Source organism: Grus americana, chromosome 1, assembly GCF_028858705.1.
Source record: "Grus americana isolate bGruAme1 chromosome 1, bGruAme1.mat, whole genome shotgun sequence".
Lineage (NCBI taxonomy): Eukaryota > Metazoa > Chordata > Aves > Gruiformes > Gruidae > Grus > Grus americana.
Window position 1 is genome coordinate 74,416,647 of NC_072852.1, and position 16,890 is coordinate 74,433,536.

The following is a 16,890-nucleotide window of genomic DNA, read 5'->3' on the forward strand; positions in this document are numbered from 1 at the left end:
GAGCTTGTGGATTTAATTCAAAATCATCCAAGCAGAGTCTTTTGCATGAAAGAAGCCAGTGATCAGGCTCAGTTTACTTGAAACATCAACAATGACTGCATCCTGCTGTTTCAGAGTTTGTGCTGATAGATGCTCATTGTCTTTGACACCGCACCATTACGGCTGTATGTGGCCTGTGCCGTAACCACGTTTTCACTACATGCCTCTTCTGGTTCTGAGAAGTTCTTAAAAAATACAGATTTTGATCTTTGAGAGAAGTACTTTTCAGCAGATGTAAAATCTGATCCTGTAGTTTCAGGTTTATAAACACACTATTAGATTTTTGGCTCTTTTAGTTGATGTACAGACCAGCGAAAAACAAAAGGCTAAAGAAGTTGACAGGTACCAAACAAAAGCAGGATACAGGTTCTCATGCTAAAGCAGAATTTGGATGTATGTGTCTGGGTAAATCACTAAACGTTCCTACTTAACACATACTAGTTACTGTACAAAACAGGGACAACAATGCAAAGACCTGTGCGACATCTAGAAAAGAATTGCGTGATATTCTTTGCAGTAATAGAATATAGTATTTTGATAGGAGTTCCTTCATCACCTTACAAATTCAGTTTTGGTTGGAGGTCGGTTTGTCTCAGGCTGGAGTATTTCACTAACAACTTAGTCACGCACAAAGAATCTTTCCCAGTTACCTGCTTCAAAAGGTCAGTGAAAATCTTTGCATAACACACGTTGGGAACATTCAACGTGAACTTTTCTTCACAACGTATTTTTCCAAGACTTGATGTTTACAGTGGTTTTTCATGCATAAATTCCTTGCAAATGCAAGAAAACGGAGATGATAAATTTTTAGTTGAGAGCATGGAGTTTATAGAAAGATGGGGGGGGTTTCAGGTGGGTTTTTTTTTACAATTTTACAAGATTTTTCTTAACATTTTATTGAAAGACGCTTGTAACAACTTTCTTATTTAAGGATTTCAGAACTTGTCAAAATGAAACCATTTACCACTGGAATTTTGAACAGTGCCTTTTCTCAAAAAACAGTTTCCACAATATGGAGTATCAGGTTTATCAGCCAAGCTGCTGATACTTTACTATACTATACTTTAAAAAGCAAACTTTAAAATAGATAGGGGATAGCATATTCCCTGCCCATTTTATATTAAGAATCTTCTAAACTGATGGACTAAAAAAAAATTGCTAAAGTTACCCTGTGCAGGAAGGAAGTCTGGAAAGCAAAAGGGAGGAAGTGAGTTGGGTGAAATGGAAATTATTGGGTGGCCTTAACCATAAGATGACTTGTGGCAGTTATAATAATACACAACTGCAGAGAAATATTACACAGGTTATGCCATAGCAATCTTGGTTTGTGTTAACAAATGTGACTTGTTCACCAAAACCCTCTTCAAATAATGCAACTTACTTGTAGCATATGTGCATTTTAGAAGATGGCTGATTGATATGATGTTAGAAAGTAATAATTAACAGATTATTCCATCTCAATGTGAGTGACAGATGAGAGTGTGTTTCATGCACATTTTTTATTGATTAGCAGATTAGAGATGTTTGCTTCTTTTTTTCTGTTTTTTTTTTTTTTATTTTAATTGTAAAATTACTTCAGTAAAGAATTCCAAACCAGGCTGTAAATGACTCAGAGATATTGCCAAGTGAAGTCTGTTTTTAGTGGTATGTGTAGAAACAAGTTGGGCTTGCAGTTCCCAGTGGGACAGAGTGTGGGAGTCTGCCACCCTTACTCATGTTGAGTAATACCTTATTACACAAGTAATCCTGTCAAAATGAACAGAGTTGGTTTTTTTTAAAGGTACTAGTTATTCAGTGTACGTAAATAATGAATTAATTTGGGGCCAAAATGAAACGGAGACAGTCATTAGTATTGACTAGCAGCTTTTGCTTGGACTGTCTGTAGAGAGATCATAATCTTCAATAAACCTGGGAATACGAACCAGTTTTTTAGTACTAAACATGATCAGAGATGAGGCAGATGTGTTGCTGACATTTTGGATAAACTTGTGATTGTGCATCTTATGTGTGTGTGTATGCTTACGCATTAGATACACGTCCATGTAAGATTGCTGCTGTCTGTAATTGTAAGTATTTTCCATGGAAAAGCAGAGTCTGCTGATTTCCAGCATGTACTTCAGAGGGAAATATCTCTGCGGATCGGGAAGAGAGTCAGACTGAATCCTGTTGAAGTTCCTGGGACTAGTTTAGTGCGCAGCGTTTGGTTTGGAATCAGGCCGTGTTAGTGAGCACATTCCCGATGGCGTTGGTAGCTGGGATGACCCTCCACACTGCTGCTGGAGGATCAGATCTGCTTGTCTTGTCCTCGTGCATCTCTTCAGAATGCAGCTCCGTGCCCGTCTCTGATGCGCGGGGCCGAGTGATTTAAACTCTACCCATGAGAAAGACTTAGTTTATAGCTGCCTGAGAAACTCAAGAGGTGAACATTTTCATGCCGATTCAGAAACTGGCTATGTGACTCCAGTCAGGCGCTGTCACGCCTAGTTATGGTGAGAAAACAACAATGCCTCTCTTGATAAGGGGAAAAAAAGAAAGTCTTGCACAGTCAAAATTTTGACATACAATTTAAATCATCTCTCTACATCCTGTGGACTTGGAGCTGTCAAAAAGGCAAAGCCTGTGTTTGAATGGAAAAGCTTTTTATTTCTTTAAAAAGTGTACCAACTATAATTATCCATAACTATGCAGGCCTGTTTTAATGCTGTTTTATAATTACAGGTCTTAATGCTAGATTATACAAAGTCATTTATAAATAGTCAGAACAGAGGGACTTTGGGAGTTTTTAACCTGTAGATTGCTGTAGGTTGTGGCAGCTGATGGGATTTTGCCTGCATGTGTATGGGGTGAGCTGTGTAATGATTGATGAATCCCTTAATTAACTCCCAACAAGTTAAGATTTATGGCCTCATATCTTTTTCTCCTGACACATCTGTGTTTGTCACTTTTGAAGACATGGATAAGCCATTTCTCCAAAAGCTTTTGTGTGTATCTGAAATGTTTCTGAGGTATTTTCCTTAATGTAACAAGATTAGAGTTTTATGACATAAAATTTATGAAATTTTATGGCATGAGCAATCAAATTGGGATGGATGCTGGTTGTGTGCTAGAGGGCACTATCTCCTTGAATACTGGATGCCATTGCAGATTTATTTTGGGTATACAATCATGTATGAAATGAACCAAAACCAATGAACAAATGGAAATGTAGTGGGGACACTTAAATGAGGTTCTGTTAAAAATAATAATAATAAAAAATAGAGCTGTGGAAAGATCGCTTTTGTGAGGCACTGAACTCAAGGGGCGGGGGGGGGGACCAAACCAAAATAAAATAATGTTATTTGGTAGCCTGAAATTGTTTGGGTGGAACCAACGCTTGTAGATGGCATGAGAAAACAATTCGTGTGGACGCAGTGTAGCTCTTACTCTCTCCAGTGGGAAAATCCAGCCATGCTGAAGTCAGTCCAAAACCACTGAAATCAACAGACACAGGGTATCAGTTTAAGCCTACAAAGAGTCTGTTGTAAATTGAAGGGGAGTAAAGAAATACATGGAGAAGCTATTGTAAGATGAATCACATCAAATATTTGTGGGATAAGAGTGAGTTACAAGAGTGAGATTTTACTTCCCTGAAAAAACCATTCTTGCTACCAGGAAAAGCATTTATTTAATGACAATTTAACAAAAGGCATGGTTTTTACTGCAATTTCTGCATACTAAGAAGCCTTTCCAAAAGCAGAAAAGAGTCCCTTTACAAGAAATAGGGTCATATTTGAATTCATCACCAGAACTAAATCTTCAGTTCCATCCTAACCACTGATAAAAATCAAGTATGGGGTATGTTTCATAACTCCGATGTGTCTCTACAGTGGGCTGAGTACTGCCTGTGTCCCACTGTGTCTGAACTTTGCAGATTTAGGTTGTCTAAAAAATTACTATTTAGCTATTTATATTCAGTAGAAATGATTAATGACAGTTCAAAATGCAGCTCTTCTTGCAAGTCTTAAGTTGCAGCAGATTTAATCTGCACAGACACCCTTCGAGATTTAGAATCTGATCCACTGTATTGCTATTCTTCTGGGAGTTATATCTTGGGTTTTTGTTGTTTGTTTGTTTGTTTGTTTTTTAAATCCTATCCATACGTTGGTGTTTGAGGAAATTGGTGTCTCCCCTGTCATTGTAAACCACCTTTCAGAGGGGTGTAATTGAAAACCCTTCCAAGTTTAAACTAGTTTGAAGATCTTCAAGTCATGTAAGTTGTAAACTGTCGTGTTATCATTGAGGGTAGATCCACGATGTTTGCAGTCTTTTGTTAAGATGGGATAATTCCAGTCTTTCATTAGACCTAGATCTGTTTAAAAAAGCTCAGGTTCAGATAACATCATTACTCAGAATTTAGCTGTTTCCCTTTGCTTATTGTTTATAACGGGAACTCCACTTGCATCTCAGGTATGGAATCTGTTAAGACCTAGTATTAGCTCAGTAGGAAAATGAAGACGTATGAAAAGAAGAGAACTCGAAGATACGCAGTGTGGGAGCATTTCAAATTCAGAAAAGAGGCCAATAAAGCTGTAGAAATAATGAAAGACCACCTGTGAATGAATTTATCTTGTATCGTGTTGTTTGATGCTCATGAAGCTATCAGTGATTTGATCCTTTGCTGCGATAGGCTTTGATAGTTACTGTCCTTTTGGAAGACATTTCCAAAAGTAGATATGGATTTATGTATTTATTTATTTTAATCTTCCATTTTCGTGTGCAAATTTCCTAGATGTTCATAAGGAGAAGTAATTTCTGTGAAACTGTGATGGTTGTTGTTCGATGTTAAAGGGGATGATGGGATTTCTGAAAGGCCAGGTTATGCCTAACTCCTGTCGGCTATGGACAGAGCTACCTGAAAATAAATTGCAATTGTTGATGGAGCTGTGTGACCCTTACCTAGGGTTGTGCAACTGTTTCTTTGAGTGTCCTAGTCACTTGGAAGACTAATGCAGATTGGATCCATAACTTCACCACCTTAGCGTTTTTATCAATTTCTTAGCCTCCTAGCATTATCATGAGCACATGGCTTGTAATTTAAACTGGGTAAGAGCTGCACAGGGAAGGAAAAAGCTGCTTCTTCCCTCTCTAGTATCACTGTAGGTTGGCCTACAGTCCAATCCATAGGCTTTCACTTTAGATCAAAACCATAATAATCTCTGTTATTGCTAGTGCATAGAGGTGGTCACCTCTGTTGCCTTCTTTGGCTGTTTTCATAAATTCCCTGCAGAAAATGATATCATGCCTGTTGGGAACAGTGACAAGCAGAAGGCGACGATGATCTGCAGCACGCTAACTGAACACAGTAGAGGAAACCATATATTCACTGATAATAAAGTTAGCAGAAGAGCTTTACTTCAACATGATAGTCAAACTCTCCTTGTGAAGCAATGTGACAGAATCAGGGTTATTCTGGGTTAGCAGCAGTAGGAGTTTTTAACACAACTTAGGTATAGAGTTTATAATAGTAATCAACAATACAAATGAAGGCATCCTCTCTCTATATTTTATTGTCAAAGTGAATTGTAGTGGAGAGTTTTGTAGACCGTTTACAATATTTTCAGTGCTCTTATTGATGAATATAAATGTCCTAAAGTATAGAACATTACTGTGGAATAATTGACTAATGATTTTTGTGTCCCTGCCTTTTTGTTTGCCAAAATTGAGACAACTGCTTAGTGCTGATTTTCAGAAACAGAGATTTTGTAAAAACCCAAGCTTTTATTAAGGCAGTGCTGAAATGAGTAACCAAAACGTTACACTCGGAATCAATAGCAAATGTGTATCTTGGTGCGGTGCAATGCAGAATATGAATAATTCACATTAACTTCAGGAGGGAGTTGCATGGTTTCTGCAGAAGAAAAGCTTGGGATCTGTCACGTCAAACATAGCTGTAAAATGCTGAATTCAGTGGGCTAGTAGAAAACTGCCAGTAAGAGTCTGTCTGGTGATCTCTGTCTTTATACATATGCTTCACTGCAGACACGTAGGTGGGAAAGCCTAGAAGACAGAATTCAGGTAGGATGTATGAAGTGTTAGTCTGTTGGACTAAGTCAAACATTAATAGAAAATACAGATTGCTTCTCTATGTACAAGCAATAGGTGACTGGGTTTTTTTTTTTTGTTTTGGTTTTGTTTTTTTTAAAATATAATCTAGCTTGGCTTAGGAGGCAAAGCTCAAAATGAGATCATTAGAAACAAAATAAGTCCTAACAAAGGGCTGTTTAAAGTCACTGTTTGTTTTCAGACCCAGTTGACTGCTGCTAAGAACCATTTCGTGCTCAATATGCCAAATCGTATGGACATGCTCCACCTCACAGCAGCCCCACACATGGTTCAAGAGGCTGCTGGGCTTTTGAAATGCAGTCCTTTAACTGTGAAGTGGAAAATCAAAATGGGGTAATTAGAATCATAAATACTAGATTTTTGAGGAGGAGCAGTATTACTTTAGCCTGTCTTTTCTACTTTTACATACAATAGTCTTCAGTTTCCTTGCTCATACCTTCCTATTTTCCATGAAATATTTATCTTTCTTTTCTTCTTTTGACTGCCTATAGGATTTCTTACTTCTCATTCCACTCCTTATTACAGATGCTTAGCACAGTGGCCCATTATGCCATCCATGCACATACCCTGATTTTCGTGAACAATGTTGCTGTAATTAATCCCAGAAGTCGTCTGCATTTTAATACTTCACTAGACCCCTCTATTTGGAAGACCAAGCTGGAAATGTTCTGGGTTCAGATTGTTCTGTAAGATTTTCAGTAGTGCCTGGTTTGGATGAAAACTGGATTTTTCAGTGACGTAAGGATTCTTTCAGTCTTTTGAAAAGTGGAAGATACACACGTGCTATCAGAACAGGATTATCGGACAGTCTCAAAAAATTCGGAATGTCGGCCTGAAATTTTAAGTCAACATTTATGTGTGATTTTTACAGCATGTGCTCTATGTATCTTCCTTGTGTATCCTTTTTTATACAGATATAGATGTAAATTACATTTACGCGTGCTTTTTCCTGATCTGACTATAGGTAGGAAGTATGGGGTATCTTGATAGCAAATTTTCCTTCCTTTAGTACAACCCTGAATTTGTCTTCTCAGAAAGCTTAGATAATTAATGTCCAAATGTTTAATTGCTTAACTATCCCAGATCTGCGAACCTGAAAAGATTCTTGCACCATGACTGTGTTGCTCACATGGGTGAAGTTTTATAATCACAGACATTTTTGTTTGCTAGCAAGTTATTTTATTTTATTTTACTTTAATTTTTATCAGTTATGGTTAAATACATGCGGGTGATTATTCCTTAAAAGCTAAGTTGACAATAGCTTGTACTGGAAGACGTTCTATCTTCTTACAGTCTCTTGCAAATGCAAAACCAGATGGGTATTTTTTTAAAGGAATTGCATTTCATTATACAGTCTTCTTAGGTGAATTTTCATGTTTAAGAAGCCAGAATACAAGAGAGTGCTATATTAGTGTATTATTCTCACAACAAACAAGCCACTGTTCTGTTGCTACCTGCTTGGCCATTGTTCCCAATTGTGTATGCTTTGCAGTGGTATTTGGATGGTTTCCTGCTCTCTGCCAGCACAAAAAAGGCATTTCTGTTACAATGGCCCCTAACCACACAATGACGGCATTAAGGATTTATTTGGAGGTTTCATTATTTTCTCCTCTTTTGTTCCTTCCAGGATGTCTTCCAAGCGACCAGCCTCTCCGTATGGGGAAGCAGATGGAGAGGTAGCCATGGTGACAAGCAGACAGAAAGTGGGAGAAGAGGAGAGTGACGGGCTCCCAGCCTTTCACCTTCCCTTGCATGTGAGTTTTCCCAACAAGCCTCACTCTGAGGAATTTCAGCCAGTTTCTCTGCTGACGCAAGAGAACTGTGGCCATAGGACTCCCACTTCTCAGCACAACACAATGGTAGGTTTGCTAATGGTCTATTGTCCTTACATCCATTCTTTGAATTCTGCCTCTACAGTAGTTTGGCATCCAGATCTGTACTTTATGGAGTGTACAATGCACAGTTACACGCACAGAACACGCTACAATAATGTGAAAACTCTGACCTAGCTGGACTGCCTTTACCCTCCACTACAAATGCTAAATCACTTGCAGTGCAAACTCCACTTTTCCTCACCTTTGCCTGCTGGCATTTAGGGTGCTAAAATTTTTTAGCTACAGTGATGTGAATTTGAAGTGTATGTGTTCAGCAAACAGTAAATGGTTTTGGAACACTGTAAGTGAGAGTCATGTTTGGCATGGTGTCTGAAATATCACCCCAATGCCAAGTTTATGCAATAGTAAGACACGGAAGTCTGTATAAAGGGTAAGAAAAGCAACTTTGGATTTTGCTGGGTTGAAAAATTCACGTCTAATGTGTATTTCACATGCCACAGATACCTACAAGAAAATTTGCTGTGCTTATGGAATTAAATCAGCCTATTGCTTTTTCACTTGGGAATTCCCACCTTTTTGTGCACTTTACAAATGACACTATGCACTTAATTCATTACACGTAGCAGCCCACTGGAAGTCCAGAACTGGCTTTATCTAAAAGCAGACAAACAGAAAGAACAAAAAGCAGTGCCATGTTCCTCACTAGTATCGTAGTATCGCTATTGTAACGTGACATGTTTGGGCCCTTCACGCAGAATTCCGTGATACATTTTTATAAAGGTTGAAAGGTGCAGGGGAAGGCATTGAAACCCCAGGACTCCGGCACCTCAACAAAGCTGTCTATTGTGAACACACTTACTCAGCTCTTGCCTGTTTACAAATTGATTGCAACTTTTCTGTTAGTCCCTCACTTTGACAAGGGCACTGACAATTTCACTTTAAGTGAAGATAATGAATAGACCTGCATATTTGAAGGCTTTTAAAAAGGCGTTGAAGAATAGGTGATAGTGTATTCTCATAAAAGTCTGCAACAGCTCCATAGTGGTATTTAAGCCCTTACAGCTCATTACGCATATGTAACAAGCCCTAAGTAAAAAGCCTTAGGGATTATTATTTCTCATAGGACCAAGTCACTGGAAATTCAGTGAAGCTGCTCTCCTAGACAAAGTAACTCACTGATACCAATCCGTTTTTCTTCCTTTTTGGTCTAATGTCTAAGTTCAAACAGTGGTTTGGAATATTTCATTTTACTTTGTGTTATTGCAACTTTAAATGAGGAAAGAACATCATTGGAAAAATTACTCATGAGCAGACATGTTACTATCTTTTTCTAGCTTGTTTACTTCTTATCCTTTATCATACGTTTTACGGAGATGTAATTCATTAATATACAGTTCTAGCCAATGGGATGTTAGGGTATGTAACTGGTGTATGAGCTTTGCTGTATTTTGGCCTATTTTAAGAAAATGTATTGAAGATAAGGGGTTGTTCCTGACAACATCTAAGTCAATAGATAAACTTGTGATGACACTAGCAGTGTAGAATCAGAACCTAATGAAACAAAAACTCATTGTCTTCTAAGGAGCCCAGTAGGAGTATTTTAACTACAGCTCACTGAAATACTTAACTGTTCTTTAACTGATTTTAACTAACTTCTTTATTCATTTATAGTTTTTAAGACCAAGAAGTTTAGCTGATCATCTAGTGTGACTTCCTGTTATGAAGGCTATATTTAACATGATGTCAAAACAGTGCATTCTGTCTCTTTATAATACAAGATACTGAATTACTGAATGTTTTAGACAGTTTTTCTGTAGAAGTGAGATGCCGTAGGCTTATCTGAAGCATGTTTGGGGGGTTGTAGGGACTGGTTTTGTCCTCATACATGTTTGAGAAAATTACCAGTTTGTATGAATGTGACATTTTGGTAATAACTTTTTTTTAGTGAGGAGTGTCTTGCAAAAATCATCATCCAGGTAGGTCAGAAAGGATGTAGCCCATGTGTCTCCAGAAAGAAGGAAGTGATCAGTGTAAATGAGTAAAGTAAACGTAATCAGTCCCCTCTGCTGTTGTGGTATGTAGTTGTAAGAAGGAAGTAACTGAACCTAGTGCTTGGATAACTTTTTAGATGACTTCAGTTTGGGTGATTAGCAGTTACGAAAGTCATTCCCAAAGGTTATTCACTTTGGTACCATTACAGAGGTCATTTTTATACTGTTTGAATTGACATTCTGTGCTATTTTATAGTCTCTGGGAAGCAAATCCAGGTGCGTGCACGTGTGCACACACCACCACACAGTGCAGTCCAATACAGTTTTATTGATAAAACTCCAACGGTGTGCTTCACACTTCTTAATAGCTTGTCAGCTGTACCACTGCACCTACTGACTGAGTCTGCAAGTGACTATGGAGTTCTCGTTTTGCAGCCACATGCTGTCCTTAGCAGGGTAGACCTTTACAGATCTCTCACCAGTGTCCAATAAGACAGCAGCAGATACACAGCCAGTCTGAAATCATGTAGTGCATCACTCTGATGCACCCCTCTAAACCATACTGCTTAGTGTGTGATTATTGGCTAAGACTTCTCCGAAGGGATTCTTAGATAGACATGGTATAGAGCCAGAGAGATCAGTCTGTGTTAGCTACGTGTACAACACCCGTTTGGCTGAGAGAACAATCTCAGCAGAAGAAAGCCACAACCAAGGGATCTGGAAAAGGTATGAAATTACACGGCTTTGTCTCATCAGTAGGCTGCGTAGCTGAATTCCTCTTCTCACTATGGCCATCCCTGCCTCCTCATATTCTGCCTCTCAGCACTGGGTCATGAAGGGACGGTTAGGAAAACGATTTCAACCTTGAGAATCAATTTCTTGGCCTCACTTTTCTAGCTGCTAATTGACCCTCTGTTTCATAGGTTACATCCAGCTGTGCTTCCTTTTACAAGTCCTGCCAGCTGGGAGAACCTAGGATCCTTAAGGTAAATGGCTGATTGCACCAGAGCGATAACTCAACAGTTTACCCAACTTCGACTTTTGAAAATTTACCCTCTTCCACTTTACCGAGTTGTAACAACTGCCAACTTAGGGACACAGCTCAGAATGCCAGGTAATTTTTTTATTAAAAGAGGGCAAAGTCCCTAGAAAGAAATCTTCAAACCTAACCAAAATTGCCAAAAATCTGCAAAACACATCTTCCCATCAAAATGAACAGGGTATTTCTGAGGATGCTGGAACTACAGCCAGAGAAAGGTTAGTGCCATGAGCACAAACTGGGACGCAGGAGGCTCCATCTGAACATCAGGAAACGTTTTTTACTGGGAGAGTGACTGAGCACTGGCACAGGTTGCCCAGGGGGGTTGTGGAGTCTCCCTCCTTGGAGATATTCAAAAGCCATCTGGGCACAGTCTTGGGCAACTAACTCTAGGTGGCCCTGCTTGAGCAGAGGGTTGGACCAGATGACCTCCAGAGGTCCCTTCCAACCTCAGCCATTCTGTGGTTCTGTGAAAGGCAGGGGCAACTCTACACCAAACTCTCTTCCTCTTGATAGAAGAAACAGGATACTTACTGTAAGTAGGAAAGCTTTTCCACTGATCAGAAGAGAAACAATAATTTGTCAGATGTAAACCAAAGGCTCAGCAGAAAATACAAGACAAATCATTTGACCCAGAATATATCTAAGAGTCCCCTTAGGATGTTCATAGCAGGCCATAAGCTTAGTGGGGAAACACTTGAGGATTACAGTATCAGTCAGTACCTCTTTTGAAGAAACCTATTAAGGCTACAGTATTTGGGTAGCACAGGTAGTTGTTGGCTCATCTAAGTTACAAAGGTTTATTTTATTTGTTTCTATTTGTCTGCCTTACCGTGTTACTTTTGCCACCCCTCAAGACTACTGATCTCACCAGCGGTCTCTGTGTGCTAATTTCTGAAAATAAGAGATGTCAAGGCTAAAAGCACTGATTAGAGTATACCACAGGCATGGTATACTGTAGTCAAATTCGACCATTCTTCTTAACAGTAGAATATAAATCAAATGCTGAATGAGATTAAAAAAAAAAGGGGGGGGGGGGGGAGGAAGTTCTGACCAAAAGATCAAACTGGTAAAATGTAATTTTGCCACTGTCCAGTTGTTCCAAACTGCGTGACTGCACTGCTATCCCACCTTTGTTCTGCACTTTCAGTGGGATTTAGAATACATTTTTAGCAGTGCTTTAAATTGATAGAAAATATTACAGTGCACTGTTAAATAGCTTTATTGCTTCACACTAAAAAATGTTGCATTTGTGTGGTGAATGAAGTTATTCCTCTGAAACTTGGGCATAATATTAAGAAATTTTGGTCATATTAAGAATAGCAGTACTACTTGTCAAAGAGCTTACCAACACATTGCTTCATGCTTTTCCTCCACTTATCCAAAATAAAAGGTTGTTTAATGCTGGATTTAAATTCTCTTAACACATACATCGTGGCCTGCACTTCACCTGTTGGTCTGGGGTCGTCAGCATATGAATAGTATTGGATCAGAACAACATGCGGCTAGAGCACTTAGCTACTATTCAGAAGTTGCGAAGAGAATGGAAATCTGAATGCATATAGCTTTTTAAAAAGTCAAATAGGACTCTAATTATACTGAGCTAAAGAATGCCTATTAAAAAAAACCCACAGTGGTTTTAGAGAAATTTTAATTTCCAGTGTACCTTTGTGCATCAAGCTTAGGATAAGTTATTGTGATGGTACAATGCGCAGTGTTGTGAACACCAGTGCCGTTATTGTGCCAGCTCTAATAATGAGAATTTCATTGTTTGGGGAGAGCAGTCTCCTACACTCTAGACAAAAGTGTAATTACTTTTGAACGATGTGGAATGTGCTCAGTTTAATAGCACGGAGAATAGATTCACAAAGATTCAGATAAAGCTAGCTTGGAAGCCATATGTGCAGTGTGGCAGTATGAAATTGTTAGCAGGCACCATAATTACAACACACACACACACACAATTTCACAGTTTAAACTATAAACTGTTGTTTTTGTAAGAGATAGACAGGCTTATCTGAACAAGACTAGTTCAATTAAAACAAAGCAGAAACGGTGGTAAGTTTGCATTTCTCTTTTTTTGATGTTCTTTCCTTCCTCTCTTAATGGTAAATTGATATTTATAAGATGATGAAATTGCATTGTTACAAACATTGCATTATAAATGTCATCACAAAAGTAGCACATGAAAGCAGTTTCCACTGATATAATTTCAGGCTTGTATCAGAGTTTGATCTTTTCAATCTTTACACTTGCACCGTTTCAGAGAATGACTCTGTGGGCTATTAGGAAAGGGAAAAAATAAAGAAGAATCAGCCAGGACCCATCAAACAGCTATAGAAGTTGCCTACTGCATCATTTAGTCCAGACCCTAGAAAACTCTCTGCAGTCCTTGGGGACCAGTTGTGATTGAGCCAGAAAAAGCTTTGATGCCTCTTGTATCTGCGTGACAAAATAGCTTCTGTTTAAGTTATTATAACCTGCCTGTCCTCCCTGTCATGATCTGTGTTCTCCCAGCTCTCCAATCCTGTCCCATCTATGTATGTAAGTAATGCTTATAGTATTTAGCAATTTCTTGCAAACTACTTGTTGTGCAGGTCCTATATAGGGCAAGTAAACAAAACAAAACAAAAAAATGTTTTCATTCTTTAGGTGAGGCAGGGATCAAAGCCACAGTGCAATTCAGGAGCAGGATGCTAGTTTATGGAAGTTCCCTTGGTTTGTTCTACCACTCTCTGAATACAGTGAGTTTTGCTTACTTGTGGCCATGGAGAACGGGAGTGGATGTATCATTCCAGCCAAAGTCGATGGGCAGAAAGACAGGCTGAAGTTTGAGATGACCCGCTGGTGTTTGGATCAGACTCTGCAAGGTCCAAAGGTTGGTTAGGGGACAATAAATAAGTAATGAAGTAGGAAAACATTTTTTTTTTTCCCAAGCAGGAGGGTTAGAACTACATTTAGAACAATAAATTAAAAAGTCAAGACCAGGCTTACCACGTATAAATTGCCTGAAATACAGGGTGCAGATGACTGTAGTTTTTAAAGGCCATGAAGAAAAGTGGAAACAGCAGTTGTTTGTTTTTGCTGAAGATCATCTTACTGTGAAGCAGTCACGTTTTTAATGGATTCATTTGAATGCAGTTAAGCAGAAAATAATCAACAGAAAAGTAAACACCTTTGTTTTATAGAAGTGCTGGGAACTGTATGTATCCATTGTTTGCAAGTGATTATATGCCTAGGAATCAATTCATTGACTTCATACTGGAAAATATGTTCATTTAAGCTTCTTGCATAAATACTAGTAAAAACTAATTGAAGTGAATAGCTGAAAAATTTCACAGGCAAAAAGATAGGTAAAACCATAAAACCCACAGTCAGTAGGAATATTTGAACCAGATGGTCTCTCTTACGATGAAAAGAGAAAAAAATATGTAAGCCTTAAAAGAAAAAAACTTGGTCTTCTTTCTAAGTAATCTTCCCTAGGATTTCCACTGTGGGCACAGTGGTTTCATTCCAAATTAATATCTCAATCCAGACTGCCTTTAGTAAGTAGCTCAGTTTGAGGTTACACACGTTTACTGAGATCTGCTAGGTAATTTCATGGAGGATTGTACATTCTTACTGGAAATGGTGCATTGGTGTCAGCTCTGCCAGGTCAGCCTAGTGGTCTGTGCAGCTTTCATGGCTTGGAAGTGCAGCAGCATGCTGGCAGCAGTACACCGCAGCCAGTACCCAGAAGACAGTGACATCTTCCAGAGGGAGGTAGGAGATAATACAGATTTGTAACAAAATTTTGAAGCTACCAAGTTGAGAAGCACTCATGAAGATGAAGACAAGGTTATGGAGAAAGCCCCAGCTGGACTGCAAGATTAGTTTATAACAACAATGTAAAAAGACTGCATTACTTCTTGATACAGCTTTTGCTTTCAGCAGTCAATCCCTAGGTGTGACATAACATAGCTAGGATCTATGGTATTTCCATCTTTCTGGAACTCAGACAGTAGCTGTGGACTTTGTATAGTTTCTCCAGTCCAGGTCCATCACCTGTGGCACTCTGCCCAAATTTATTTACCATGAATCTTTACGGTATTGTAGTGAGGTGGAAACTCTGTTACCAATTAAACATCCAGTTTTCCATGGTTCTGGAAAGAGAAGGCAACAGAAGTATAGTTAAGTTTTCATGCTTTTCCTTTCAAACAAGGAGGTTATCTCCTTTGGCCAAGCTTCCACACTCTCAACAAGTTTGTGGCCTTGGGCTGGCAGTGTAACTACTATCAGAATAGAGAGCAACATACCAGACTTTCATACTCTTATCTGACACATGCCTTAAGGCAAGGCATGTGGGAATCTACATTGATTATATCTTACCACCTATGTAGCGCAAACTTCTACTTTTGTACACTGCCTGGACTCATTTTTTGTTCAGTAGTTGCCCATTCATTTTAGAATTTCCAGTACAATTTCCCTGTGTGCTTTCTGCTCTATAGGCGTTTCATATCCACCTTACTTCTTTGGAGTAGCTGGTGTGGTTTTCTCTTTTTTTTTTCCACCGCAGGTGAGAAAGCCTTTTTCTCTATTTCCAGCTTTATAAGAACAATATTACTCTATCACTTTCTGTCTGCTTGCGGTTGTCCTCTGAAAACCTTTTTCTGCCTTGCCCATTTTCTTCCTCTGCTTGTAGTCATATTTAACTTAGTCATTTTTATTATTTAGTCCATTCCAAAGCCTTTTAGTAAATAGCTCATATGAAGACATTGCACAGTAAAAGAAAGTATTGTGCTATTTGCTTCAACAGAATGTCAATAAACTAGAGGGTGGTGGGTTTTTGATATGCAGCTCTACTTTCAGTAGAGATAGACCAAAATTGAAAGGCATTGTGAAGTATTGGTCATGGTTTCTTGAATTTCAGGGTTGCAAGGAATCTCTGTGATTATCAGCTCTGGCTCCTAGAAGTGCCAGAACCTTCTGCTACACTCAATACTCACAGTCATGTTTTACGGTCTTTTCTCTCACTGTCAAATATTTGTGTCTGTAGTTAGGATGTTACCCATTGCCGCGACAATTTGAAGCGTTTCTTTCTTTTCTGTCCTTTTAATGGTTGAGTGAAATGCTCTGTCATATTTTTTGCCTTGTCTCTTTAAGTACATTTTCTCAGGTTATAGAAATCTAAGTTGGATCAGGCTGTGCCAAGGCCAGCTTGCTTTCTCTAATTTCTCTTGCTGCAACTAATGCTTTTGCAGATTCACCAAAAGTAATGATGGTTGGAGTGGTAATGAAAATGTGGCTTCAGGCAGTTGCTAGCGTTTAAAGTGTCATGTCATCCAGTCATGTTTGTTTTTTCTTTCATGGAGCTAACTACTTCCTCTTGTCTTGAGTATATCAGTGAAATATCACCACCTTCTCCACTGTAATAAAGGGGTTTATTAATTTGCTCTGGAGATTCATGGCTGGAGAAGGACCCGTGGTAAAACAGAGTACAGATTTCAATATGCGTTTGCTTAAGTATGGACATGTAACATAGGTAGGTTAACTCCTAAGGCATGTGCAGAAACCTCCCTAAGGGAGAAAATTAACATGCTGCAATGCTTCTGAACCAACCAATGTTCCAAAGTGATTCCAGACAATTAAACGGAGGAAACAAACTTTCTTAAGAGAGTCTTTTATGTCTGGGGTAGCAAGCTTGCCTGAATAGTTTGGCCAGCCTCATTTCCAAATTCTCTTTAATACTGTTCAGTTCTTTGTTCTTTTTTCCAGTTTAGATGCAGTTGTGTCACCAGATAAGGCATTTTTGCTCTTTGCAAAGGAGAAGTAGGCTCAATGAATCCTGTGAATTTAGCATCACTAGGTGAACCAGTGGACATACCTGAGTGGAGTTTGTGCCCAG

General features: G+C 38.8%; 1 protein-coding gene across 19 annotated transcripts in view; it reads left to right on the forward strand.

Annotated features, from left to right (window-relative positions):
* Positions 1-16,890, forward strand: part of SOX5 (SRY-box transcription factor 5) — a 655,394-nt gene that overhangs the window by 388,801 nt on the left and 249,703 nt on the right. For 17 of the 19 annotated variants that reach the window (XM_054804269.1, XM_054804526.1, XM_054804608.1 and 14 more), the window contains one exon: positions 7,769-8,000. In XM_054804269.1, coding sequence (XP_054660244.1) covers positions 7,770-8,000 — 231 coding nt within the window. In that variant the 5' untranslated portion in view covers position 7,769. The remainder of the gene's footprint in view (positions 1-7,768; positions 8,001-16,890) is intronic. The other 2 variants (XM_054805047.1, XM_054805105.1) reach the window with 1 other exon arrangement.